Source organism: Gasterosteus aculeatus, chromosome 7 (assembly GCF_964276395.1).
Source record: "Gasterosteus aculeatus chromosome 7, fGasAcu3.hap1.1, whole genome shotgun sequence".
Lineage (NCBI taxonomy): Eukaryota > Metazoa > Chordata > Actinopteri > Perciformes > Gasterosteidae > Gasterosteus > Gasterosteus aculeatus.
Genome location: NC_135694.1, coordinates 28,754,861 through 28,779,871, shown reverse-complemented (window position 1 = coordinate 28,779,871; position 25,011 = coordinate 28,754,861). Strand labels below are relative to the sequence as shown.

The following is a 25,011-nucleotide window of genomic DNA, read 5'->3' as shown; positions in this document are numbered from 1 at the left end:
TCGTGACTTTTTTTCAATAAGTTTCCCTTTTTCGGGACTTTTTTTTTTTACATTCTTTTTCAGGTTATTTTTTATATTACGTGCATTAACTTTTTGTAAACTATGCATTTTAAAAGAAAATGTTGACATACTATACAACTTTTTCCATATTTTCGACTTGACTTCAGACTATTCTATGAATTTCTGAAACAGCATTTTTCAACGACATTTCTTCATAACATACAATTTCTTTTACCTAATATACTATTACCATTTAGGATATAGTACTTTGACTTTTTCAATATTTTTTGACTTACTATAAAAGGCGTTTTAAAGACTTCCTACTGTACCTTTTAATCACGGCTCCTGATATTCTAAACTAAAGGGACCAGAAAGCCGTGTGGTCCTTTACGGTTTCTATAATAACGCATCAACATATATAGTGCGACGTTTTGGACATTCTGTATTATTAACTTTCAATTGTATTGAGTAACTTTTGTCTAAATACATAAGATACAGTTTGAAAGCAAATTTGACACTCTATTTTTGTGAAACTTTTCAGAATTCTATATTTACCAGAATACTATACCATGACATCTTTTGACATACTGCACGAAGACTTTAGTTTAAATACCGTTGACATTTTACTCCGGTTTACGATGTAAATAGCTACATTACGTTATAGCGCTTCATCTAAAAGTAGCTTAACCAAATGTTGGATTTTATAGAATATGATTAGACCGCTTGTACTTCATTTGATCCGATCAATGAATTCCACCTCCGGGTGGACGTATTCTGGCGCTGCGGACCACCACTGCCCTCTGGTGAATGAAATGAAACCAAAGCACCGGCAGGAAAAGACACCTCACACAACGGACGTCGACACGTTTCAATTTGAAGTTTAATGTTAGTTCCATGCTGCGTTTCAGTAAGAATACAGATGGTACTTTGTGGCTCCGCCGAGAATTTCTAGTAGTACAAATCAGATTCACGTTACACATACCGAAGAGAGGAGGAAAAAGGAAAGGCCAGGAGAGTCAAGAGGAAACCTGAAATAGTTAGGACAGTAAAGAGCAGGTCTTGATTTCCCAAACTTTTTTTTTTTTTTTTTTAATATGGTGCGAATGCAAATCTGCATTATTTTACAATCAATAGTATCGAGCATTCCCCTCCCACGCACACATACACGTTGTCTGCTAAAAAGCCATTACCTAACTACCTGCTACAGCCTCGCAGCACATCACTTGGTCCGAGAATGGACAAGAATAGAGGTCAGAGCGACGCTTGAGGGGGACATTCTGCCATTTGCCATGAAAAGAGAAAAAAAAAAAAAAAAGAACTATTGAGGTGTCAAAGGAGCAGGTTTGGTAACCACAAAGTAAAGAGGGCACTTGGTTCCTCCAAAAAGCTCTCACAGCCCTTTTAAATCTTTCATCACTTTATTTCCTCAATTTGCAAACCGAAATGTTTCAAAACTGACCGACTGCATGGACAATATATTGTTTAGAAACACACAAATACAGGAAAAAGTTGAACAGCTAAGTATTGTCTTTAAATAAACTCTTGCATATGTGTGTTAGAAATACAGGCAAGCGTACTTGGCAACAGATAATACAGCAAAGCAAAAAAAAAAAAAAAAAAAAAAAGTAAAAAAGAAACCGTAAAAGAGGACATGAACCTTAAAAGGGTACAGGCTTGCAAAACGAGTCATCAAAAATAAGGTGAAACTCCTGGGACGTGGAAATGGAGACCTGAGCAGGCCCTGTGTGTGTGTGGGGGGGGTGGGGGGGCATGACATGCATATGAGGAGGAAGGGGGAGACGGATGGGTAGAAATGGAGGGAGAGGCAGAGGAAGGCTTTGGGCTGCAGTATAAACCCAGTGGAAACTGTGGCAGGGGACAGAAGCTAGTGCTGAGAGGAGGAGGAGAGGAGGGGGAGTCGTGGGTTGTTCAGTCTCCCTGGGTCTCTTCCTCCGCATCTTGCGGTGGTTCTTTGTTCGGTTCTTCACCTGAGACAACGCAGGAACAGAACAATGTTGTTATCTCAGCACACTCAAGTCTTTTTTTTTTTTTAAGAAAGCTAAATGGAAATGAAGAAGTTCATCCCTGGTGGCTTTGAGCCTAATTCCCAGTTTGGGCTCAGATTATTGTATTCTCTTGCAGTTACAAAATGGGATGTTATTGAGGAAAGAATCATTTATGCTTATATTATAAGCAACAATTTAACAGGGACAATGCATCACAAGACACATGAGTCGGTGGCTTCAAAGCGCTAATTTTACCCAGATGCAAGTGGTTTAAATAACTATTACAGTTGGAGGTTTTGATAAAGTCTTTAAAGTATTTGATCTGCCAATTACATTTCTTTGTGAATCAACTGATTGCTTTGGAAATTAAAATGTTAGATAACACTGTCTGAAAATGGCAATTCTTGGTTTTGTCTCTTCAATCTAAAATCAACGATATTCACTTTGTCACGTGAGATGAAGAAACGCTGCAAAGACTCAGGTTGTTCTGAACTGTTCAGTCAGTTCTATCGAACTCTAGAACTGACTGAACAGAAAGTAGTGAGTGAGTAAGTGAAAGCTGGGACTCCAAAAGAATACACGGAGCGAGCGGTCAAAGTCGTTACTTGGTGCTTTCTAAAGAGTCGAGACACCCGTGAAGACGAGCATTCCATCAGCGACGACGTGGATCAGGCCGGGAATGTGCGGATTCGGCAGTCATGCAACAAACCAGCCCGTCAATCAGACGGAGACCACAGCGTTTGCCGCCGCCGGGTAAAAACAGGCAGTCCGGCGGGCGACAGTTCGTCCACGGCGCCGTCAGAGCCAAAGGCCTCGAGAACCCGGGTGGGGGGAGTTTGCTTGGAAAGGTTACCATGGAGACCGCACGGCCATCCGTGTAATGAAGAATTAAGGGGCATAAATAACAAAAGGCTGGAGAATCCGTGGTGATTAAAATAGAAGCCGCTGCAGTGCTCATCAGCGCCACGGCCAACTGGGACGAGAGAACGAGACGCCAGATCGATTGGTGCCCTTTGACAGATATTGTTCAACAGCTAAAAGAAAATCTACCCTGAATGTGATTTCACAGGTTTAAAAAAGGGTCCGTTTTCATTTCATCTCAACTTAAACTGATGTTTTGCTAGCGTTCCCCAGTTAAATGTCCATCATAGTCCCACGAGACTATTAGGGGTTAATACCCCAAAATAACTGATCACCAATCAGAGAGACATTAACTGCCACAAAGAGAGTTTCTTTTACCCAAACAGTATGTTGATGTTAGGACTGTTTGCATTGACGGGGATTGTAAAGTGCAGTATCATTCGATTATCTGTTTAACACAAAGATCACTGGGTGATTAGCGTTTAGTTTATTGATAAAGCATCATGCATTTCATTGGATCAGCTAAAATAAAAAGAGCCACAATAACTTAAACTGCTGTTAGCTTCTGATAAACGTTATTCCTGTGATCACTGGAAGCGTGTGAGAAGCACAGATGTGTTCAGGGGGGACGTATTTGGACGTATTTGAAGAAAAATGGAGACAAAAACCTCCATGAGACAGAGGAGCTGGAAAGTGGCAACTATCGGATAGTATTATGTAAACAAAAACCAAGCGAGCACGATCTCAAATTCTAATAAAAAAACACAGCACGCATGTGCACTCGTGCAGGAACAGGTGGATAAGAGGTGAAAAAGAAAACATCTCAAGCAGCAGCAGCTCTGTGATCAAACAGGAGGACGCGACCTCCTCCTAACGAGGCCGGACTTCCCAGCGTGAGGAGGTTAGTGCGCCGCGTCAGGCCGGTGACACAGGAAGTGAACGAGCCAGAGCGCGGCAGGAGGAATGACTTACAAATTAGACTTCTACAATGGACGGAGGAACGTCAGCCCTTAAGAATCTACAGAAGAACGATGGAAAGATGGGAAAGTCAAAGCAGTGAGTGAGGACTGAGGAGGAGAGGCGAGGGGGCTCCTGAGGAGCAGCTTAGAGGCGACGAGGATCCGACCGACTGGACCCGGCGCCCCCGCCTTAAAAAAGCAGCGTCTCTCACCGTCTCCCTGCACGTCTGAGGTCCATAGTGTCAAGTTGTCCCGTAGCAGCTGCATGATAAGTGTCGAGTCCTTGTAGCTCTCCTCGCTCAGCGTATCCAGTTCGGCGATGGCGTTGTCGAACGCTTCCTTTGCCAACCTGATCGGCAGAAAACAGCACAGTTACACACCATCTTATAAAACATTAAAGAAACACACACACATTAGTTAAACAGGTAAGACTTACTTGCAGGCGCGGTCTGGCGAGTTGAGGATTTCATAATAGAAAACAGAGAAGTTGAGGGCCAGTCCCAGGCGGATGGGGTGCGTTGGAGGGAGTTCGATCATGGCGATGTCGCTGGCGGCTTTGTAGGCAACCAGACTGTTCTCGGCGGCCTCCTTCCTGTCGTTGCCGGTGGCGAACTCCGCCAGGTACCGGTGGTAATCTCCCTTCCTGAGCACGGGGAACGGCAAAGACGGGCAGACGCATCAGCCAACCAGCCGGGCTGAACTTACTGCACACAACGGTGCATCAACACGCCGAGCTCCATTCAAAAAAACATCATACAAACAAATACTCAAATGCAAGCAAGAAAGCCGTGTAACACAGCATCTTTGGGTTTAGTCCCTTCGCCAAACTAAACCGTACAAACATGTTAGACTGAAGCAAAAGCACAGTTGTTGGATACGTACATCTTGTAGTAGAAAACCTTAGACTCTCCTGTGACTGCAGCTAAGATGAGGTGCTTGTCCAGGACGTCCAGAATGTCGTTGCAGATTGATTTTAGCTCTTTCTCAACCTGCGGAAAACCCCCCCACAAACACTGAGGTCAACGGCTGGAATGGTCCAATGATACCTGACAGGGACCAGGTGCAGCTTTCCTCTCATCACTGGAAACCCAAAGCTGGGTTGTTATTTTAGTCCTCACCTCAGTCTACCGTACATCTATATTGGAACTACAATGTGCTCAGAAGACTTTGCCACACAGACTATAGGTACGAGTGGACAGTGATGCAGAAGGCAGCTTTTAGGGTCACATATCTAATACAATATGACGTTTATTGTCACTTTATGGAAGTGCTTGTAAATAAAAACAGCTTTCTGTTTTTATTTACATAAAACAACGAATGAATTTTGGTAGCGTCAACTTTTTCCACCTTTGTTTTCTGGAATGTAAAGCTCCCGTATCACACAAATCAAAGGAAAAAAAAGAGCCTCAGCCACAGCTGTGGTGTCAGTAAATAGAAAAACTCAAAACTTCAATTTCCATTAAATCGTCACTGAAGATGTGAGCACATTGGCCTTCGAGGGAGCCGGTCAATCAGCTCCCTGCACTGTGAAATAAAATGGTTACCAAGGAGATCAATGAAACTGCTCCTGCATCTCTCAGCTGTGGGAAAATACAAGCGGCAGTCCTGGGGAAGCCACAGGTGTTTGCTCTATGAACCAGTGGGAGAACACGTGTGAGTGAAGGGGGGGGCGAACAGGGACTACGCTGGTTCCCGCTGGTTGCAGTAGGAAAGAACGAAGGAGCTCGTTTGGAGACCTCAGGGCTTTTACAAAGTGCAGTCCTTAGCAACACGATGCAGTCATTGGGGACAATATAAATTAGAGCATGCTTGTCATTTCGTTACAAATGGGACTTGTTTCAATGAATCAACGTTTAAAAAAAATGTTGCATAAAGCCTTTTAAATCAAAACCACGTAGCTTTGAAACCTTGAATAAGATACATCGCCCGTGTTGCTGTGGAGGAATTGAGTCATGAGCAGCGTCTGACCGTTTTCCTATATTCCCGGATCATCTTTAATTTGTCTTCTCCGCCTTTGTTTTCTTCCTTCTGTTCCAGGCTGCTGATTATCCTCCAGGACGCTCTCCTGGCGCCGATCACGTTCTTGTAGGCTACCGACAGCAGGTTCCTCTCCTCCACCGTCAGCTCCACGTCCATGCTGGCCACGTTCTTCATCGACTCCACCATTTCTGGAAGACACGGGGAAACATGCGGCGTGAAGGCGCCGGGTTTTGGACCGGCGCAGCGACCCGTATTGAGCGTCTCAACGTCACGTTTGAGTGAGTCTCGGTCTGACGGGTCACTGCTCCTCTCTAACCTTTTGCCGCAGATTGCGGCCTCCTTCTTGTCCCCCCCGCGCCGAGGGAGACCCATCAGGTCTCTGTATGAATAGGAGGTACTTTCTCAGAGGTCGGATGGCCAGACAGCTACGACATCTCTGGCCCCCCCATTTGGGATAGAAGACCATCAGTGAGGACAGCAGGAGAAGATGAGATGTCATTTCTAGCCGGGGACCCGGATATCTCTGTTGCATTCACTTCAAACCCCACTACAGTAAACAGATGCATCCACACGGCTCAATGTTCTCGAAATGTGAAAAGAAAGTTCTGTAATTTGGGGGACTATTTAAAAACCTTTTCGGTATGACGAGGTACGAAAAGTGATGCACATTCATTCTCCATTAACGACGACTTTCACCCTCAGCCCCTGTATTTTATTAATGGGCTTCCTGGACTATTGCCCAAGTACAGAGGCTTCTAATGTGGAGATTCACCACCTACAGACACCAATGAGAGGAGAGAACCAGCGGCGACGACGGAGCAGAAGGACGAGCGCATGAGACGCCTCTCTTGTATTTTCACGTCCCGCGACATCAAGGTGATTCAGTAGGACGTGTGCTTGATAAATAATCTACAGTAAACAACATTTTAATACTGTGCATTGGAGGAGCCACTAATTAGCCCAACAAGCCGTTTCCTCGGGGGGGGGGGACATCAACAGACACGGCGTGGGCCCCCCGTCACCAAAGCACAGAAGAGCAGTGTGCCGGTCCCGCGGCCGTGCAGACCGGGTGTCATCTCAGGGTGCTGCGCAGCACACTGGAAACCCGATCCACGGCCGCTTCCAGCCGGGAGGAGCACTATGCTGCTTTGATCGTTTTACCCTGCGGCCCGGCGCTCTCCAACGAACTCAATGACCTCTCTGTGCTTAAAAAAAAAAACGTAACAAGCTCTATTGAACTGATCCGTCACGGCTCCTCCTCCAACCGGGACTTCTTTAACCCTTCTTTGGACACTTGTGTACCAAGCAGTACGTACTGAGAAATGACCTTTTCCCCTCTGCGGCACAGTGAAGACCAGGTAGCATCATGGACGGCTACGTAGCTACTGATAACGTCACACAACGTCAAGGGCCGCTCTGAGTGATATTAATTTCCCTTTGTCTGAATTACATATACCTTCTACTGAGACTCCACAATGAGAGCTAAAAATAACATCCAGCAGCATGTTTTTATTTAACCCCTAAAGTGCATGGTAACTTTTTTTTTTTTGTAATTTCAAAGCCACGGTGTCCTCTAAAGTCAAAAATAGAACAGAGGCACATAGAAACCGAAGCAAATAAAGTAGTTGTTGGACAGTAACCAGCAGCTGAAGCGCAGCTCGAACGCAATGCCGACCAGCGCGGTTATGGGAGAACAACACACAGAGAGCAGCGACTGTGGCCGCCAATCACATGTTGGCTTTTGCAAAAGGTGCAGTGACATCGGGAATTTCCAATTCATTCCAGGTCGGAGCGAGTCTTCAATGCGCTTAGGTCTCTGTCTAAGCCGCTCGTCTCTCTCTCTCTCGCTCTCCTTTGTCCTCTCTGCGATACACAACAAGGTTGTAGCTCACACACTCACGCAGAGCTCAGAGACAGCAGTTTGCAGCCGCAGTCCCCCAACTTGTTGTCCTAGCGACCGACATTCCACGGCCTTGAAGACTCACAATCCGACAACCAATTGTGTATTGACAAGACTTTTGAGTTCCATAACTGGCTTTGTGGTGAGACAACACCGGTCACGGTTGGCGTCTTGCCACGATCACACCTGCAGTGTCCCCCAATTAAAAAGGTATTTTCACGCTGTATTCTGCTTGTGTACACGTTGAGTGCGCGCGGTCAGGGTCTTGAGGGGTCATTTTTAATAAAGGATGTGCTGCAGCAAGCGGCCGTGCACATTCGCATCTCCATCACAAACCGGCTCCTGGCCAAGCAGGTTTCAAGGGTTTTTCATTTGGCGCATAACAAACATTGTTAACAGAACATTACATGAAACAATTAAAAAAAACGGTATAAACGGTACATTTAAAGTATAAATCTTGCTATAAAATGTTGACATACTAAATATGCAAACGTAGTCTCACAAATATGGGTTTACATTAATGTGACATGTCCGGGGGGGGTCCTGGGCTTTGATGAATCAGCCCAGTCGTGCAGATCAGAAATAATACAATGCAAATGCGTTCCTATGTTGCATGACAAAATGGTTTGGTGCCATGGAGAACAAAGCACATGCATGGAGGACGGGCTGTCAGATCAGAAGCGGAAACGTGCACGCAACTCGTCCGTCGTCACTGGAACGTTTTGAGAGTTCTGGCAGTTTGAGAAATGGACCCCGACTAAACCGTCCCGGTGGGGCCGGCGTGCACCACGGCGAGGACCGGAGAGTCGTGATCGAACTACAACTGTGCATTTATCAACCGACGTTGCATCGCTACGGAAGGGACAAGGCGATGACGGCAGTGGAGAGAGCGGCCTCACGGTGTCACACCCGCGGGTTAAATAACGCACGGCACCGGGCAGCAACACGGACCTCACGAAAGCACGGACACACACACCGACACAAAGAGAACTTCACAGGTCACGGTTTTCTTGGTCTTGCCCAAATGTGGCTAATTGTTCAGGCTTGAGAAACATAATGCAGGCATTAAACGAGTTGGAAGAGAAAAAGCAAAGTAAATTCGGCTCGAATATTTTATCACATTGTCCTCTGGTTGTTAGACCGACTGGATCTGGGTTTTCTTAACACACCGTGTGTGGGCGGTGCGTTAGCATTAATGTGCACGGCGGTGAGGATACCATTTTTTTGGGGGGGGGGGTTAAACTGCAGCTCGGTGTGTTCAGATATAATTGTGTTTATTCCAACGGCAACAACAGACCCAAAGAGGGCGAGGGGACGTGGACGTTTGCTGTATTTCTGAATGGAGTTTGGTGTGACGCGTGTCGGGGCTAAATGACGGCTAGCCAGCTAGTTAGCGATAGCTAGCTAGCGCTGGCTAACTAGCAATAAACTGACTTAGCTCACCGGCTAACGTGAGTACCAAGACGCCAGGCCACGCGACGGAGCGCGCTTCTCCCCGAGCGAGCTGCCCCTTCCCGGTTAACCGCAGACCATTTAACCGTTGGCCGATTCATTCGGCAAAAGAAATATCCGCCATTTTGTCCCTCACCCAACAAATCCATGTGTAGTGCTCTACCTGCTCCTCCGAGCCCCCCTCCCCCGCCTCACCCCCCTTGCGCAGGGAGACCGGAGGGGCGAAGAGGGGGCCAGGCGTCCTGCGCTGACCGTTACTCGTGCGGGGGTCTTACCGTCGTATCTCTCCGCTTGCTCGGCGAGCTTCGCCTGGTACACTAAGTTCTCTCTGTCCGCCATGGCGCTCGGATCGTTCGGGGCTGCTCGCAGCGTCCCGGTAGGAGAGGCAGGATTATCGGCTGCTCGGTTGATTCCTGGTGGTGGATCAGCAACAGCACCGTTGCTCCGCTGAACTGAACACCCACCGGTAGCACACTGGCGTAAAGATGGCGACGCTCCTCCATCCGGGAAACCCACGCAGCGGTCCCATTTACGCCCACTGCAGCCCGAAGCCAAGTCGCGAAACACACCGCTGTCCGAGATTACTTTAACAGACCCCATTCAAAGAAGGGAAAACCCGGTGTTAAGTCACTTTACAGTACATTTAAAATATATCTACCATATTGTGTTCGTTGGAGTATATACACTCTTCCATTCGGCATAGATATAGTTCCTAAATAAATATTTATTTCACCATTTTAACTTATATTTGGCTTACAGCCATGTTACTGTAAGGTACGGTGATGTAAAGCCCAAACTCATAATTTGGGATATTTTTATTGACTACTACTTTAACTAACACTTATATATAAATATACCAATTTATATATATTTGAATCATCCTGATTTTGCCTGTTCTGGTTCCCTTCAAAGTGAGGTCGAAATAGCACAAAACACAAAAAATCTGATCGTTGGAAAAAAAAAATCTGAAGGAAGAATTTTATTTTAGACTTTTTCTTGAGCTGGTGACAAGATAAGTGGCACATTGTAGGATCATCAAGGTATCTTCTAAAAAGGGGTCATTGGTCTACAACTAACTGCAGAGTTGTCACATTAACAAAGGTCCTTGGACTATTGGGACTTAAAACTATTGTTTTATATACAGGGATACAAATGAGGCACAGGTTTAAAAAAAAGATTAATATTAATTATGGAAATACTAAATATTGCATTTAATACAAAACGCACTATTATATCTCAGCCCAGTTAAATGATGCACCTATTTAACAATATATGCAGAAATATTCATTTATTATCACCAAATCCAATCATCCTTTCTTCCTTTAAAACAGAGCATCAAGTGAGCCCATGTATGCTCGTACCAACCAGCTTGGACTAATAATAACATGACATTCATCCATCTGCAACTCTTGGCAAAGAGGGAGGTGTGAGTGGAGCAACAGCCCTTTGTCGCTCAGAGCTGTGCTCACTTATAAGCAGGCCTTTCTTTCACGGGGACCGATAGATGTTTAGAGCTGTACCTTTGATTGCATTAGGATATGAAATACAGTTGGTTGCAACAACAGGTTGTGCAACGGTTGTGCAGATTATTCATTCACTCATCCAAGGCACGAGATGTGTGATCTGAAAACAAAGACAACGTGCCTCCTATGAGGTAAAGAGGACCGAACTCTGCAGAGCCTCCCGCTGACTGACGACATGTGCAGCCGAGGCTCATCCCTCCTGCTGCAGTTTGACATTTCCATCACACAAGCCGCATTGATGTATCAAGGGAAGGTGGTTAAATATATGGTTTACGATAATACATATATACAAGACTGTTACCAAAGAATGATTTTTCTTCTTAAAAACACTTTTCACTGGCAGCGGCATCACATCACAAACATTTGTTCGTCGTCTGAAAATTACGATTTCACTGAGGAAAGAAGTCTTGGCCCATTTCATGGTTTATTTTCATACGGACATGTTCAATAACAAAAAATAAAAAAGCAGTTTGTAATAATAGCATGTGACTGATGAGAAACAGGTAACGTGTGAACCCTGGCCCAAATAAAAGACAGTGTGGCAGGTTTGTTTCACAGGTTATACATGACAATGCTAGAGGATTTTAGTATTTTACGGTGGGTTTTATCTCAACATCCCCAAAACCCCGTTAAAAGATGAAAATAAAATCCCTCAACTTTCTCCTCTGATCTTTTAAAACGCCATCAGTGGATCTCGCCAACCCCCTGGGGAGGGCGCTTATTTTGTTTCAATGTCGGCGCTGAATAGTGTTTCAAAAGAGGAACATCAAATAAGTGTCTTGCTGGTAACAAAGAAAAACAATTAAAATAAAAAAAGACAGTATTTAGCATGTAAGGTTAAATATATATTTATATAGAGTCAATCATTTCATAATATTTTCCACTTTTGGTACAAAAAAAAAAAGGAAGGACTTTGTGTGTAGCGTGGGATTTAATACGTTCGTGGAGGAGTCTTCTCCACAAGACCGAGTCTCTAGGAAAAGTCTTTGCTCGTTTCACAGTCTGGCCCCACAGAAACTCACGAGTCATGATTCTGAGAGAGAGGAGCCGAGTGTTTCGTCTCCGATGTGCAATCGATCATTCCCTGCTGTGTGAATCAAACGCAGCGGCTAACACACGAGGGGAGGAGTGGGTCGACTCTGGTATGTGTGTGTGTGTGTTGACTTAAATACTGGATTGGAGGTGTGTAAACTACGGTTCAACTGATACCGGTTACTGCCACCAAATGCTGCCCGTTTTGGATAAAAACTGACATTTAGTCTTTTATTCACAAAAAAAAAAAGGATTAATATTTTCAGGCTAGCAGCTCCTATCAAGACAAGACTCCCCCACACTAACTGGGACAAGCACAAAGACCGCCAGCATGAAGCGCGGTGGACTGACAGGGAACTCATTGATTGGCCGGTTCTGGTGTCTGCATCATCAGCGCTTCATGGACCAACGAGGAGAAATCGATACCCAACGGCAGGTCTGGATTATAGGTAATGACTGCAACTGGACCGTGGGAAGTCGTAATCGAAAAAGAGTCTTTTGGTGTATCATTAAGCAGGGAGGGTTGTTTCGTCGTTACGTTTTATGGAATTTTTTATTGAATTGCTAAAATACATATAGTGGGACATAAATCCTAATCTTCAGCCATTCTTTACAGAGGTCAGGTGTCTAAAACTCTAAAAAGGGTCTACTTACTACATGCGTCTAATAAAACTGCTGTTGTGGCGACTACGCTGAGATGAAACCGGTAATCAACATTCTCATCTGGTTCAGACATCACACGACTGCATCTCTATAAATGTAGCATGAATAAATACTAAACCAATAAATGCTGCCATCCATCTTAATGCAAGCCACGTTTAATTGAGAGTTCCAGAAGAATATTTAAGCAGAGAGAAAAAAACCTCATCCAGGCGAACCGGTATCAGTCTGACCGTAGTGTAAACTCTTCAAAATGACAGCAGGCCCGTCTCGTGTTGCCGTGGTAACGCTTGAGCTCATAGGTTCATATATTGTGTGCTTGTATAAATCCTTTTCTTTCAGAGCGTCACGTGAGGACCAAAAGAGAAGGAGACGTGCTGGAGGTGAGGGGGGGGGGGGGGCTCTCAGCTCTCGTCGTCCGGATGGTTTAGTTCCAGCAGTCGAACGTGGGTGAAGGGAAAGTGGCCCTGTTTGCCTTTGCACTCACCCTCCCACTGGCCGTTCACGTTGATCTTGGTCACTTTTACCCTGTCGCCCACCTGCAAGATGACAAAGAATACATATAAATACACACACACACACACACTTCCTCTCTCTGACACTGACTGGTAGGATCGATTCATGCACGTCGAACATCAATATGCGGGTCAGACGTCTGTCCCCCCGCAGAATAAACCGCATTGACTTAAAATTGACTGACCCATCTTCATGTGTACAGCTGCGGAGCGACACACACAAGTAAGATTGATGAAGGAAAAGACGCTACTCGACCAATTACTTATTTCTTGTAGAAACGTTTCAAAAAGCCCGACAGAAGTCCTTGCATTTTAGTGGAGATAATCACACTGAATTTAAATGTGTTACATTTAAAACGTTCAGCCCGACATCGTGTCCGGGGGAGGGCAGCCTGTTTTTGTGACGGAAGAATTTCAGAATCATCAGAATTCACTGCATTTTCCCCCCCCCACACGGATGTAGTGAAGAATTGGTATCGCGTAGAAACCACAATAAACACAAGACCTATTTAAACAGCTGAACAAATCAGAGGGGAAGCTTCAGTAGACGGCTTTAAAAGCAGCAGGTTCATAAACCCAGCGTCCTCGAGTCCGCTCCAGCTCACAGAAACTCACACGTGGCATCTGTGACTCTCACATGAGCAGCCCGCGAACTTTAAAAGTTGTGTTAAAAGTTGGCACCGTGCGCGTATCAGATTGATCATTTGATTCAATTCAGCTTCTTAATCTCCTGCTGCAGCTCTTATAGTTCACAAAGGCACAGCTCACTGTGAGGCAAAAAGGTTGTGAGGCGACCCCACCATGGTGCCCTGTATCAGAGCGATAACCAGCTACTGGCTAGCGTGTCTCATTGGCCATCCGCGTGTTGACAGCGAGACGCTCAGTGAGTTTAGATCACGGTCTCAGGGACACACACACACACACACACACACGACATACCGGATTATTTCAACTTCTCCTCATTAACCTCCACTAGCGTTTGCGTTTCCATACTAATCCAACCAAAAACGGTTCATCTGTTCCCCAGGAGACTAAAAACAAGGCCACTTGTTTCCGTGGGGATGAATGTACAATGCAGCACTCATAGTGGCCCAATGGGCCACAGAGAGACGTGCACATGGGTTGACCCCAACCCATTGTAAAAAAAAAAAAGCATCTGCGTCTGTCTTTCACTACAGTGCCATCGCCGCCGCCAAGTGTCTTCACATGCGCCGTCAACTTGCATTTGTGAAGACACTGTGTTACCATCACACGCCTGAGTGAGCCGATAACTATCCGGACAATCTGCACAGTCACCGCTGAGGCGCACATGGAGGAAAAACAAGAGATGGAGGCAGTCGACAGTGAATAGCAGGAAAGCCATGGAGTACATGAGTGGTGGGTGGAATTGCTACCTCCAGAGCGAGCGCCGTCTTGTCGTAGGCGTTGGGCACCCTCTTCTGAATGGCTCGCGCATAGACAGGCCCGTTCTGTAGGTTAGGGAGCTGGGCGTTGACCACAGGCTGAGCGTACTGGCCGGGGTCCCCGGGGTTGGGCTGAGGGGACCCCGTTGGGTCTGTGCCGCCCGCCGGACCCCCTTGTCCGCTCCCCACAAGAGGGGGGCCCAGGCCGGCAGCGGTGGGCGAAGAGGGCCGGTACTTCTCCACGTAGGGCACCGGGATCATCCCGGCTCGGCCCTCCTGGTTAGCTGCGTTCCACCACTGGTCTTCTGGCTTCTCCAGCACCCGCAGGATGTCCCCCCTGCGGAAGGGGAGGTCCTCCTCGTCGTTACCAGGGAAGTCAAATAGCGCGCGGACAAACTCTGCCTCGTCTGGCTGCGGCGGGGCACCACCAGAGGGGATGCTGATGAAGCCTGTGTGCTTGGCCTTGTTTATGGGCTCAATGAGTGTGGTGGTGTCCAGGTAGTGGATCTTATAAAACTCCAGCAGTGCTGGCAGCGCCTCGAACTCCTGGTCCCCGATCCGAAACCGAGGGGGAGCCAAACCTGGCAGAGGAAGAGTGTGGGGGGGAGGGGGGGGGTTAGTTTGTGTACAGGCGTGCTTTGAGTTTTGGGTGTACACAGCACATTAATTACACGTCAAAATGAAACACTATCGAATAGGCCGCTGTGTTTGGGAAGATTATTGGATCATCAATCTTACCAATGTACTTAGATCCACTTTTAAACCATAAAGTAAGCTTCCATCTAATTAAAAATGGATACTCTTGCTGTAAATTGATGATTTATTATAGCGGGAGACCGATTTAACAACAAACCAAACAAGAAGGCCCAACATTATGGAAGCCCTGAAAGGAATTGCGCAGCAGCCATAAGGAGGCACCATTGAAGCGGGAGACGTGTCGGTAGTGCACCACGTACGTGCACCACCACGACGGGGTCAGACACACAGTCACCCTCCGGTGGTGACAGCCCGGCCTGCCCCGTTCCATCCGGACCGTGCAGCCCAGACGGAGACAACGTACCGCCTCCTTCCCCGGTCGCAAATAACAAATAAATCGATCGCTAGCTTGATGGCTAATCGGAAAAGTAATACCAAACTCCATTTAGACATCCAACCGTTACTGAACCTTACACACGCCAGACGCGATTTCTATCACTTTGTCGTTACTCGGTTATGATGTAACGTGACTTTATATCGTAGTGCAACTTTTGTTGTCACGTTAATTAACGAATGAAAGAATTTCCGGCGAATGTTTCAGCACTTCGGACCCACAGAAGCTAGCCCGTTAGCTAATGCTACACGGTGCTACACAGACTTCGGGGGGCGGTATCGAGCAGCTTGAGCCACATGTAAAAGTGTTCCTTTTTGTTCGCAGGAGCGAATATTATACGAATACATGTATGCAGAGTTTATTTTAGCATCATCCAAAAACACTGGAAACACAAAAAAAGGGGCACGTACAAGTTAAACTGGAGAACTGGCGAAGGGCGTCTGGCGTGGCTCGAGAGCCGCACGCGATGGGGCTAAAAATCAAAGCTATTCACTAGTGGATGGAAAATACACATTCTAACGTTTGTCCTCAAAAGAAATCGGTCAGGATTCGGATCAGACGCCCAGCCGGGCGACCCACAATTCAACGTTACCTGAGCCAGACTGCCGGTTGTTACTGACGCTGTTGATTATATAATGGGAGACTTTGGAGTTCTCGGAGACGGACAGCACGTAGTCGCCGGGGCTGGTGATCGAGTCTCTCACCAGGAAAACGCCGTGCCGCTGCCCCTGGAGCAGGGAGACGGCTTCCTGGCGGCTCAGCCTTCCCCAGTACCAGCTAGAGCGGTCTTCGGCGTCAAAATTGCCGGCCATGGCTGTGGAATCTCGTCCGAGGCTTGAGGCCTTTCCCCGTCGCCTCTCCCTATCCGCGACTCATACACAAACTTTGGTTGACTTAACGTTTCCCGTGAGAATCAAGAAAAAACAAAAAAAAACGCTACAACAAAGCGCAGTTTTCTGAAACTTCCACGTCGAATTACAGTCGAGGCGTTTTAAAGTGGACGGGCTTTCTGTTCGCACCCCAGAAACCCAAAACTCGAACGCTTACACGTTGAGATGACTGAAGAATGAATTCTAAACTAATGTGCAACAAGAAACTCCGGGACTGAAATGGCGGATCTGGGGAAAAGTTGACCTCATCTACCGGAAGGGATGCCTGGTCAATGGGAAGCGTTGCATTCACGTGCCTTAAAAGAAAAAACGTAGACGCGATACAACGTCTCCGCATCTTTTAAAATGACTGCCCTTAACACCGATGACATGGTTTATTGCACATGTTTTAGTCCCATAGTAGACTAAATAAACATATTTAAAAAAACTTAGAAGTGCGTGGTTGCTTAAAGAAATCATACGAATCCCTCTCTGTAAATTATGCAACTAATTTGAAGCCTTAAACGCATCATGATCAAACTTTTCTGAAGATTTTTGTTGCAAACATGTTGTGAGACTAGTCAAGTTTTTTGTTAAGCAAACACACACCCCAACAAGGGATTCAGTCGTGACGTGAGACGAACCAAGATACAAGTTTTACAACCGATGTGACCATTATTACGTTACAGTAACATACCTGAAATGATGTCAACATGGAATAACATTATGTCATATTTATCAGGGGGTAATTTATTACATTATACAACTACAAATGCAGGGATGGGGGAATGACAGTCAATATTAATAAAATGTGTTAACTAAAATACATTTAAAAAACATTCTGTGGCGATCTTCACCACGTGCATTGTACCACTAGATGGCAACATACATTGTAAAACAGCATGGAGCTTCGTTCAACTAACCTGTTATTACTGACACTGGAAAACATAAAATAAAAAATTGAATGGGCCATGTTGGCCAAAAACCTCATATAAAAGAACAAAATTATTATTGTCTCTGCTCTTATGCAGTTTCATAAAATTATAAGTTACTCCAATTCCTCCAACTCCTCATTTTTTATGATGATTGACCTTATGTCATTATAAAAGCACTATTGTTATAAAGCATTGTAATCAAGCACAATGAGCAGAATGTCAAACATTATCTGTATTGAATAATAGATAGCATCATAGAAAGTGCTACCAAAAATTACCTGCAGTCTTTGTTAGTCTCATGCCAACTACTGTCTCTAAAAATGAAAATTATGAGAGAATGTTCTTTATTTTGCGCACATTTTCTTCACAACTATTTGTATTGTAAAGATTGCTCATGTTGCCAAACAATGATTGGTCAAGAGCAGCTGCGATCTACCACAAGCTAGTTTTAAAAAGAGGGTTAATCCTCCCTTCTTAAATTACAGCATTGTTATAAACCATCATCCATCCTGTAAACCTCACATGTCACAATGCATGTTATAAGAAACTATATTTTAAGGATCAGTGTCAGTCAACCGCAAATTCAAAAGGCAAAGGGGAAATCTGGTGAACGCACAAGTACAGTACAAACAGATTTGGCCGAATAAAACATTAACGTCTACGTTTGTGTGATTTGACAGTGGTCCTCTATTTAATTTGGCTTGGCAAGAGGCCAATGTTGTGCTCACTCAAGGTGTCATAACATCTGGACCGGGTCGTCCGCTCTGATCCGCGGTCACTCAAACGGCTTCAGGTGGTTGTAGAGGGACTGGACGTACGTAAACACACACATGGGGTCGGGCTTGTCCCCCATGACCATCATGTCCTCCACCTCGATCAGACGGAGACAGTCAGCCTGCTCCCTGAAACGCAGACGGACAGACGTGTGTGTGTGTCAAGTACAAGGTCAACTTAAAGTTGCAATCGCTCAAATCTCGTCCAACCCGTCAACTGAACTGTGGCTTCTTTTAAAGATATTAAAAATATCCCCCATCGGCTACCTCTAACTTTAGTGAGGCGTTTCTTCCCTGTAATCAAAGCCCCTCGGCCAGCTTACTCTGCGGTGGTGAAGGCCAGCTGGAGGTTGTGTTTTCGGTTCGCGGGGTCCAGCGTGTTGTAATCAAAGTCCAGAGGGAAGAAGGAGTGAACCAGAGCACAGAAAGCCATCCCGTCACTCCAGCTGGACGAGAAGTTCTGGATGTCTATGTTCTGGAAGAAAGACGGGAACGTCTTCACATTAAAAACCCTTCGTTTCCATCCAGTTTGTGAGTCACACTTGAAGCGTATTTCCTTATAAAACCCTTGTGTCATGAGGCTGATTTCACATCATTTTGTGCCCTGGCATGTTTTGTCTTATATTCTGACAATTACAATCTTGCGACGAGGATCATGTGACAAAAAAGTGGATCGCCTGTAGAATTTCTTGTGACACGTTCGCGTACATTTAGGGAGCAAATGCATGTTTGCCGCTCTGAGTATCGCCCTCGGAGTCCTACCTGATAGCCGATGGTTTTTGAGCGGCACCACTCCAGCAGAATCTGTTTTATACTGCTGGCGCTGGAAACTCCAAAACTCTGAGAGCGCTTCAGTTTAGGTTTGGAATCCTTCGGTCTACTCAACAGAAATGCAAACAAGACGGCGCGTCACCGCTGTGAATCAGGGGTGATGTTGGAAGTATTCTAAAGTCTCTTACTTGACAGGCTCGGAGTTCATCCTCTCAAACAGGGCCCTCTTGGCCTGAGCCCCGTTGGAGCGCGGAAGCGTTTGGGACTTCATCACGTCCTGTTTGAACTCAAACCCCCCTCCCTTGGTCACCTTCCTTGGGAGGAGCAGTGGAGAGCAGACGCCATCACATTTCAACTTGAACACGCGGCACATTCACGAAACGCTGCACCCCTCTGGCTAAAAAACGCGACTCGCTTACTTGTCCAAACTTGGTGAGAAACCAGATTTTAGGATTGATTTGGAGGGAAGTAGTTTTTCTGTTGAAACAGAACGTCATGGTGAAAAAAGGGGGATGGCACGAGTCCGAAACAACGCACAACCGCACACGAACACAGGAAAACAAAATAGTTGTAATACTTACTACAAACAAACTGGATGACGGGACTTTGTCTTACCTGCAGGCTGAGGAAAGCTCACACTTCTCTTCAGACTGGGACTGGGCGTCTTGAGAACTGGCACTGAATAGATGGGGCGACACAAAAACAACAACAGATGTTAAAAGTGGAGAATTTTGACAAATCTTAAAAAATAGGAATACTGAAAACAAGCAACTCCCTGAGACAGATCCTCGTACCGCTGGTTTAACTCACCTCGCTTAAAGGGATATTCCCCCGGTTTGACCATCGGCTCTTGTGGTGCTGAAAGACTCGAGGTCGGCCCCGTTGTATCGGGCGATGCAGACTCTGTGTTGGGTTTGCTCGCGGCCGAAAGCGGCAAACAAGGTCTGGCTTCACTGATCTCTAAAGAGAAAATGCACTTGAACAACCATAATAATTGAGGGTGGTCCTTGTTGGATGGATCACAGTGGAAGAGACATCTCCATCAGGCCCCATAATAGTCTGTAGTGACGTCAAACAAAACACATTCCCACTGCTGCACCTGCTGGAGTCTCTAGTGTAGAGTGACTGGCCGCTTTAGGCTCAAATGCCGGACGCTGGGTAGGTTTGGTAGCGACCAGACCCTCTGGACTGGGTTTGGTCTTCGTGGCGGTGACAGGAAGATGGGGCTTTAGTTCATCAGCGTCTAGGAAAGATAATCTGAATACTTGCGATTCAAAAGGAATGGCCGTGGTTATTCTAACCAAACAGAAGGAGATTTCCCTCTCACCACGTTCAGCGTGAGACTCCTGTGTGGCTTTGGGTGCTGAGGCAGGAGACTGTGGGACAGCCGGAGCATCACAATTGGGTTTCAGCATCGCAGAGAGGGGATGGTGGCGTCTGGACTGAAGGCCTGATTCTTCCTGGTCTGGGAGGGAAGAAGATCAATCCAATGCAATCGTCATTCAATCGCACGCGTTCCTCAAACAGAAGAGCTCGGACCTCCGCCAAATAATTGGTGCATCCACTTCGGACCAAATTTAATGGGTTCTCCATTGGGCAAAGTTTCATGAAAATCAGGCCAGTAGTTCATGTTTCGTATTGCAGACAAGCCCAGAAGCTCTGGCGTAAAAATCACTTTGGTGAACCCGTCTAGCACACAAAACAACAACATACAATTCACTTGTGAAGCGTGTAAAAGAACCCGCTGACCAGACACGTTGGGGATTTCCACGCTGTACTCAGGGGGGTCGGCCTCAGCACAGGACTCGGTGCTCGGTTTTGTGATGGCGGTCGGAGGCTGATGGGAGATTTCTGAGGCAGACAAACAACAAAGGTGAGACTTGCCGGCCTGCGGGGGTTAAAAACTACTCAAATCGTCCACCTACCTGTGTTTCCATTCGCTAGTGCAGCTGTGGCAATATGTTTCTCTCCTTTTGCACCGCCCTGTTCAGTAAAGACAAGTCGTACAAAACATGCGATTCTATTATTATTATTGTTGGTGTCCTTGCAGGGATCCAAACGTGCTATGTGCTTTTAATGTGTTCCTGACACGGTACCATCTTAGTCATTTGAATAATAGTCAGATAGAGCCACATCATAGAGTCATGGGAGGATGTTTCCTGCTGGTTCTGAACTGGTGCCAGTTCAACTTTCCTGTGAAAACAACACGTGTCTAGTGTAATGGGATGAATGCTGTATTGTGCACTTATAGTTGTGTAATTCATTTAAGTGCTATAATAATAGCGGCTGCGGCTGCTGCAGGTGGGAGGGGATGTTGGGATAATATTATAAGCGAAAACTCTGTTATTTCCTTTAAAAAAACACTGGTTAAACACAACAAACGCAAATGATGAATTGAACACAGGATCATATTTCCATCCATTATCTCAGGACTTACGCAACACACGACACTATCTGTGCCTGTGTCTATTTATACGTTTGTCGTAGCAACATCACTCACCGCATCGCTCACGGCAAACAAACAAAGAAGATTCTCTCAGTCTCTCAGACTGCTGCGGAGCTAAATTTAATTTGGAGGCCTTTATCCTCGGTGGTAAATGCGTCTGTGCGTGTGTGTGTGTGTGTGTGTGTGTGTGTGTGTCTGCTCACTTCTCTAAATCTAACGTGGGTTCTTCAGCTGTTAACTGCTGAAAGCTTCTCCTCAAATGACAGCTGAGGCCAACAAACGCATGTTCCCGCTGAGACGCTATTTTAGTATTCTGCAATCAGTCCCTTTGCAAGAGTTTCCGCTGCACTCTTCTTACGTCCCGAAATAGCCCCAAACGGAGGCTCCGGGCCCCGGGACGTTCCAGGGCATCAGAGGCTGGGCCTCTATTTGCCCCTTCCTCAACCCCTCTGCCTCTTTCTCTGCAGCCAGACAATGGAGCCGTGTCAGCTGGGCGTCCAGAGGAGGATTAGCACCTCAGCGATCCCCGGTTATCACAATAGCTCCTGTGGGATATCACGGTGTGACTCCGTTTGGCCCAATAAGTCCTCTCAGCCCCCGGCCGGGTTTATCTCTGTATCATTTCGGCTGTTTCTTGGAAACGTGCAATTCTTCCTTGGTAGGATTCTGACGAACGCACCAGGCTGAGTATTTGTTTTCTTCTTTGCATTCCCATTTATGAATGACCCCGGAAGAGTGCAGTAAAACAAAAAAAGAAGACAATCAAGTAACCACACGTGGTACCTCTTATAATTGTATTAAAGATGGATTAAACTTGCTCGTTTGTCAGAGATGTTTGCTGCTGTTTTTCGCACCGCTGAGTTCGTTGTTTTAGTTGTAGTCTACGGTTCACAACCTTCCCACTCGATTCGATCTCACCGGTTGTCCTCTGAACAGCTGATAAACCCGACTTTGAAACTCACTCTACCAGTCCAGCATCCAACGGCAGGCAGGAAAAAGAACAACACAGGGGAGCAGTCATCAGCTAAAGAGCCAGATCCTTCTCCAAAGACTAAAGAAGAAGAGTCCAAAGAAGAGCGTGTGAACAGGAAGTCAAATTAGAGTGTTAAGTGATTAGAAGGCTATATTGGTGCGAGGGGGGTTGAACTGTGGTACGCAGTGGGGGGGGGGGTTGGAGAAGACCTGGTGATTTCAGCGGAGAGGAATGCTGGCCGGGTGTGCGTTTCTGTCTCAGGGTGTGGGCTCCGGGTGGGACTGAAGGGGACGCAGACGCAAGTCGACTTTCCATCGGGAGGTTGGAGACTGGTGGGCTTGAATGGCGAGCGAGTACTACAAGCTGGGCTGGCAGCAGGTGGTTTGGGAGGATACGACTTCCCTCCCCACATTCTCAGGCCTTCACTGCCCAAGTAGATATGGGCTGCAAAGAGCTGCAGCTGAGTCCCAAAGCAAAGCCCCCAAAATACACATGCCCTTTGGAAGACCTGCTGTTATAGAAGCAGCTCATGAGCGCAAGAGTTGGAGGGAGGGGTGGCAGCATTGGGGTGTGGTGATGGGGTTGTTCCTTGGGCCAATGCAAATTTACAACCCTCGTTGGGTAATGATATGAATATTCAATGTTAATGCTTTTTGACACACATGGGACACAGTTGCTTGGGGGGATCTCTTGTGGCAGAATGTGAGGAATTGTACCTGACAAAAGCGAAACTTAGAGAAGTTTTGACGAGCACCCTCGACCTGGGAAAGGAGGTTGGACACAGTCACAGAGGGCCGTTGTCATACGTTTTGTGGTTTTAGAATCTCCCATCTGATTGGCCCTCAAACTCAAAAGGTCTCTCATCCAAACTTTCGTAATTCAATGTCCTACCTTTACCCGAATCAACCACCCAATCCGAGTGCGTGTTGTCCTTCACTCGGTGACCAGGCTACACCTCCGGATCATCCGATAGTCATTGCACTCTGTAAATTGTATTATCTCATGAAAACGTACTCACATTCATTTCTGCTTGTCTCTTTGCTCTCCATGGAGGAGGCGCTGGGGTGCTGCTGGGAGCAGCAGCAGCCGCCGCCGCCGCCTGGCTCGATGGGTGCGTGGACATGGACTGACTCTCTGACCCTCCAGAGCGAACCGGTCCCCTCTGCTCTCCTGCCGGTTTCCCGTTCCCGACACCGTCCTCCGTCTTCCCCGCCTTCGCGTCGGCGGGACTCCCGTCCCCCCGTGACCCGGCGAGACGCTCCACTATGCGGCTGAGGGCCTCCAGCTCGGACCTGAGCTGCAGGTTCTCCTCCTGCAGCCTGCTCACCGCCTCGGCCAAGGGTCCGTTGGAGAAGCACTGCTCCTCGATCCTCCGCTCTATGCGCTGCTTGAAGGCACTTACGTCCACGTGCACCTCCTTCACGGCTGCCTGCAAAGTGGCCCTGAACTCAAGCAGAGCCTCGCCGACCGGCACCTCCTGAACGCCCTGCGTGGCTTCTTCCATGGCTTCTTCAGTGACCCTCACCACCCCTGAGGTCGGATGAGTAATGGGGTGTTTGGTGCAGAGCTCAGAAACCCAACCTTCAGTCTTTTTACAGTATCTTCTTCTACGATTCACGTCCTCAAAATTCAATCAGCTGTGTTCCATGGAAATCTTTCTCACTCATTAAAGTCCCATCAAGCTCCATGGAGGACTTCTCTCAGTGTGCGCCGGCTCTCACCCTCTCCTCTCATCTGGGCGAAGCAGGTGTTATTTATAAGTCGCTGGAAAACTCACGCACAATGTCATCTTTGGAAAAGAGATCAGGGACGTCGCTGGCAGATCGGGTTCTCGGTGCACGCAGGAGCCCAGGAATGATCAAACTAACCTTTCGGAGGGATCCGGTTGAAGTGTCCGACGACCGGTGGAACCGCTACGTGTTTGCTGGATGCTTTTCCCCCCGCTGCCTCGGCACAGGGAGCTTTCTGAGCTATGTTGGAGCCTGGGGTCAACACGTTGGCCTTTGTATTTTTGGACATGAAGGGGGCTGGAAACAATCAAATGGGGGGGAGGAGCCAGGATTTAAAAAAAATGTAAAAGTTTTTGTCTTTGCTGCAGGTTAATTGTTACTAGATGGAGTGACTTGAGTTGCCTACGGGTCAATTTAAAGGCGATCACTATTATTGTGACACTGACTTAAACTAGAGGAAGATCAAACCGGTAAAGAGGGACAAAATATAATACAATTAGATTAAAGACAAATGACAGCTTTAATTTGACTGCATCCCAACAATTTTTGTGTCCACCACCCTCTGGATGATCCCTGCAAAATTTGCATGAGAATAATTTTTTCAAATTTTCAAACTCAAGCTCAAGAAACATGCATCGAAATGTCCCCTTTGAATCTAAAACAAACATTGCAGCTGTCTGTTTAACACCAAGATGTCTAATGTTGTCGTTTCCTTGTGTTTCAATCATTTCATGGTACTTGCAGAGCGTTGCGCTTTATTTGTAGTTTCTATCACAATACCTGACAATAGGCTATTTCCCACATTTAAGCACTCCTTTCTTTCTTTCTTTTCATATTGCATAATAATATTCATGAATGTAATAAACTAGTAACAAAGTGAAAGAGCACCTTAAGCATTATACTTAATTTCGATATAGAGGCTCATTAAGAAAACATCACATTATGCTGATTCCTTTGACGTTGCTTTTAGATAAATCAGAAAGTGATTTTAAAAAACAAGTTTAAACTTTAGCCGTGAGTTGTGATAAGCGTTGAACCGGCTCAGCTTGAGCCAGCAGTGCCTCTGGGTGGCCTCCACTTCCCATTACAGCTCCGCGACCCGTGACCATGCACACCGGACACGCTGCACAAAG

At 46.5% G+C, this 25,011-nt stretch overlaps 3 protein-coding genes across 4 annotated transcripts; all 3 read right to left on the bottom strand.

Moving 5' to 3' along the window:
* Positions 1-862: 862 nt before the first annotated feature.
* LOC120821399 (14-3-3 protein epsilon) lies at positions 863-9,751 on the bottom strand. Of its 2 annotated transcripts, XM_078106842.1 has the most exons (7): positions 9,434-9,749; positions 5,795-5,994; positions 4,709-4,815; positions 4,263-4,469; positions 4,039-4,175; positions 3,840-3,885; positions 863-1,988 (listed from the first exon to the last, which is right to left on the bottom strand). In XM_078106842.1, the coding sequence occupies exons 1-6, from the start codon at positions 9,495-9,497 to the stop codon at positions 3,878-3,880; spliced, it is 723 nt and encodes a 240-aa protein (XP_077962968.1). In that variant the 5' UTR covers positions 9,498-9,749; the 3' UTR covers positions 863-1,988; positions 3,840-3,877. The 2 variants fall into 2 exon arrangements, with proteins under 2 accessions (XP_077962968.1, XP_040035816.1); XM_040179882.2 differs by lacking the exon at positions 3,840-3,885 and having other exon boundaries at positions 9,434-9,751.
* A 1,335-nt stretch (positions 9,752-11,086) lies between these two features.
* On the bottom strand, positions 11,087-16,820 carry LOC120821629 (adapter molecule crk). The gene is made up of 3 exons (XM_040180443.2): positions 15,974-16,820; positions 14,283-14,872; positions 11,087-12,912 (listed from the first exon to the last, which is right to left on the bottom strand). The coding sequence occupies exons 1-3, from the start codon at positions 16,191-16,193 to the stop codon at positions 12,778-12,780; spliced, it is 945 nt and encodes a 314-aa protein (XP_040036377.2). The 5' UTR covers positions 16,194-16,820; the 3' UTR covers positions 11,087-12,777.
* Positions 16,821-16,969: 149 nt separating this feature from the next.
* LOC120821627 (uncharacterized) lies at positions 16,970-24,167 on the bottom strand. The gene is made up of 12 exons (XM_040180442.2): positions 23,167-24,167; positions 20,655-20,712; positions 20,479-20,580; positions 20,057-20,194; positions 19,829-19,972; positions 19,540-19,689; positions 19,345-19,407; positions 19,149-19,206; positions 18,918-19,043; positions 18,721-18,835; positions 18,282-18,433; positions 16,970-18,087 (listed from the first exon to the last, which is right to left on the bottom strand). The coding sequence occupies exons 1-12, from the start codon at positions 23,650-23,652 to the stop codon at positions 17,961-17,963; spliced, it is 1,719 nt and encodes a 572-aa protein (XP_040036376.2). The 5' UTR covers positions 23,653-24,167; the 3' UTR covers positions 16,970-17,960.
* Positions 24,168-25,011: the final 844 nt, after the last annotated feature.

Excerpts from the sequence above, each read along its gene's own strand:
- LOC120821629 (XM_040180443.2), bottom strand. The coding sequence starts at position 16,193 with ATGGCCGGCAATTTTGACGCCGAAGACCGCTCTAGCTGGTACTGGGGA. Across the intron at positions 14,873-15,973 it reads CAACCGGCAGTCTGGCTCAG|GTTTGGCTCCCCCTCGGTTT; the intron begins GTAACGTTGAAT and ends TTCCTCTGCCAG. Across the intron at positions 12,913-14,282 it reads AGACGGCGCTCGCTCTGGAG|GTGGGCGACAGGGTAAAAGT; the intron begins GTAGCAATTCCA and ends GTCATCTTGCAG.
- LOC120821399 (XM_040179882.2), bottom strand. The coding sequence starts at position 9,497 with ATGGCGGACAGAGAGAACTTAGTGTACCAGGCGAAGCTCGCCGAGCAA. Across the intron at positions 4,816-5,794 it reads TCCGGGAATATAGGAAAACG|GTTGAGAAAGAGCTAAAATC; the intron begins GTCAGACGCTGC and ends GGTTTTCCGCAG. Across the intron at positions 1,989-4,038 it reads CTCAGACGTGCAGGGAGACG|GTGAAGAACCGAACAAAGAA; the intron begins GTGAGAGACGCT and ends GCGTTGTCTCAG.
- LOC120821627 (XM_040180442.2), bottom strand. The coding sequence starts at position 23,652 with ATGGAAGAAGCCACGCAGGGCGTTCAGGAGGTGCCGGTCGGCGAGGCT. Across the intron at positions 20,195-20,478 it reads GGAAATCCCCAACGTGTCTG|ACCAGGAAGAATCAGGCCTT; the intron begins GTCAGCGGGTTC and ends CTTCCCTCCCAG. Across the intron at positions 19,044-19,148 it reads TTCTCACCAAGTTTGGACAA|GAAGGTGACCAAGGGAGGGG; the intron begins GTAAGCGAGTCG and ends GCTCCTCCCAAG.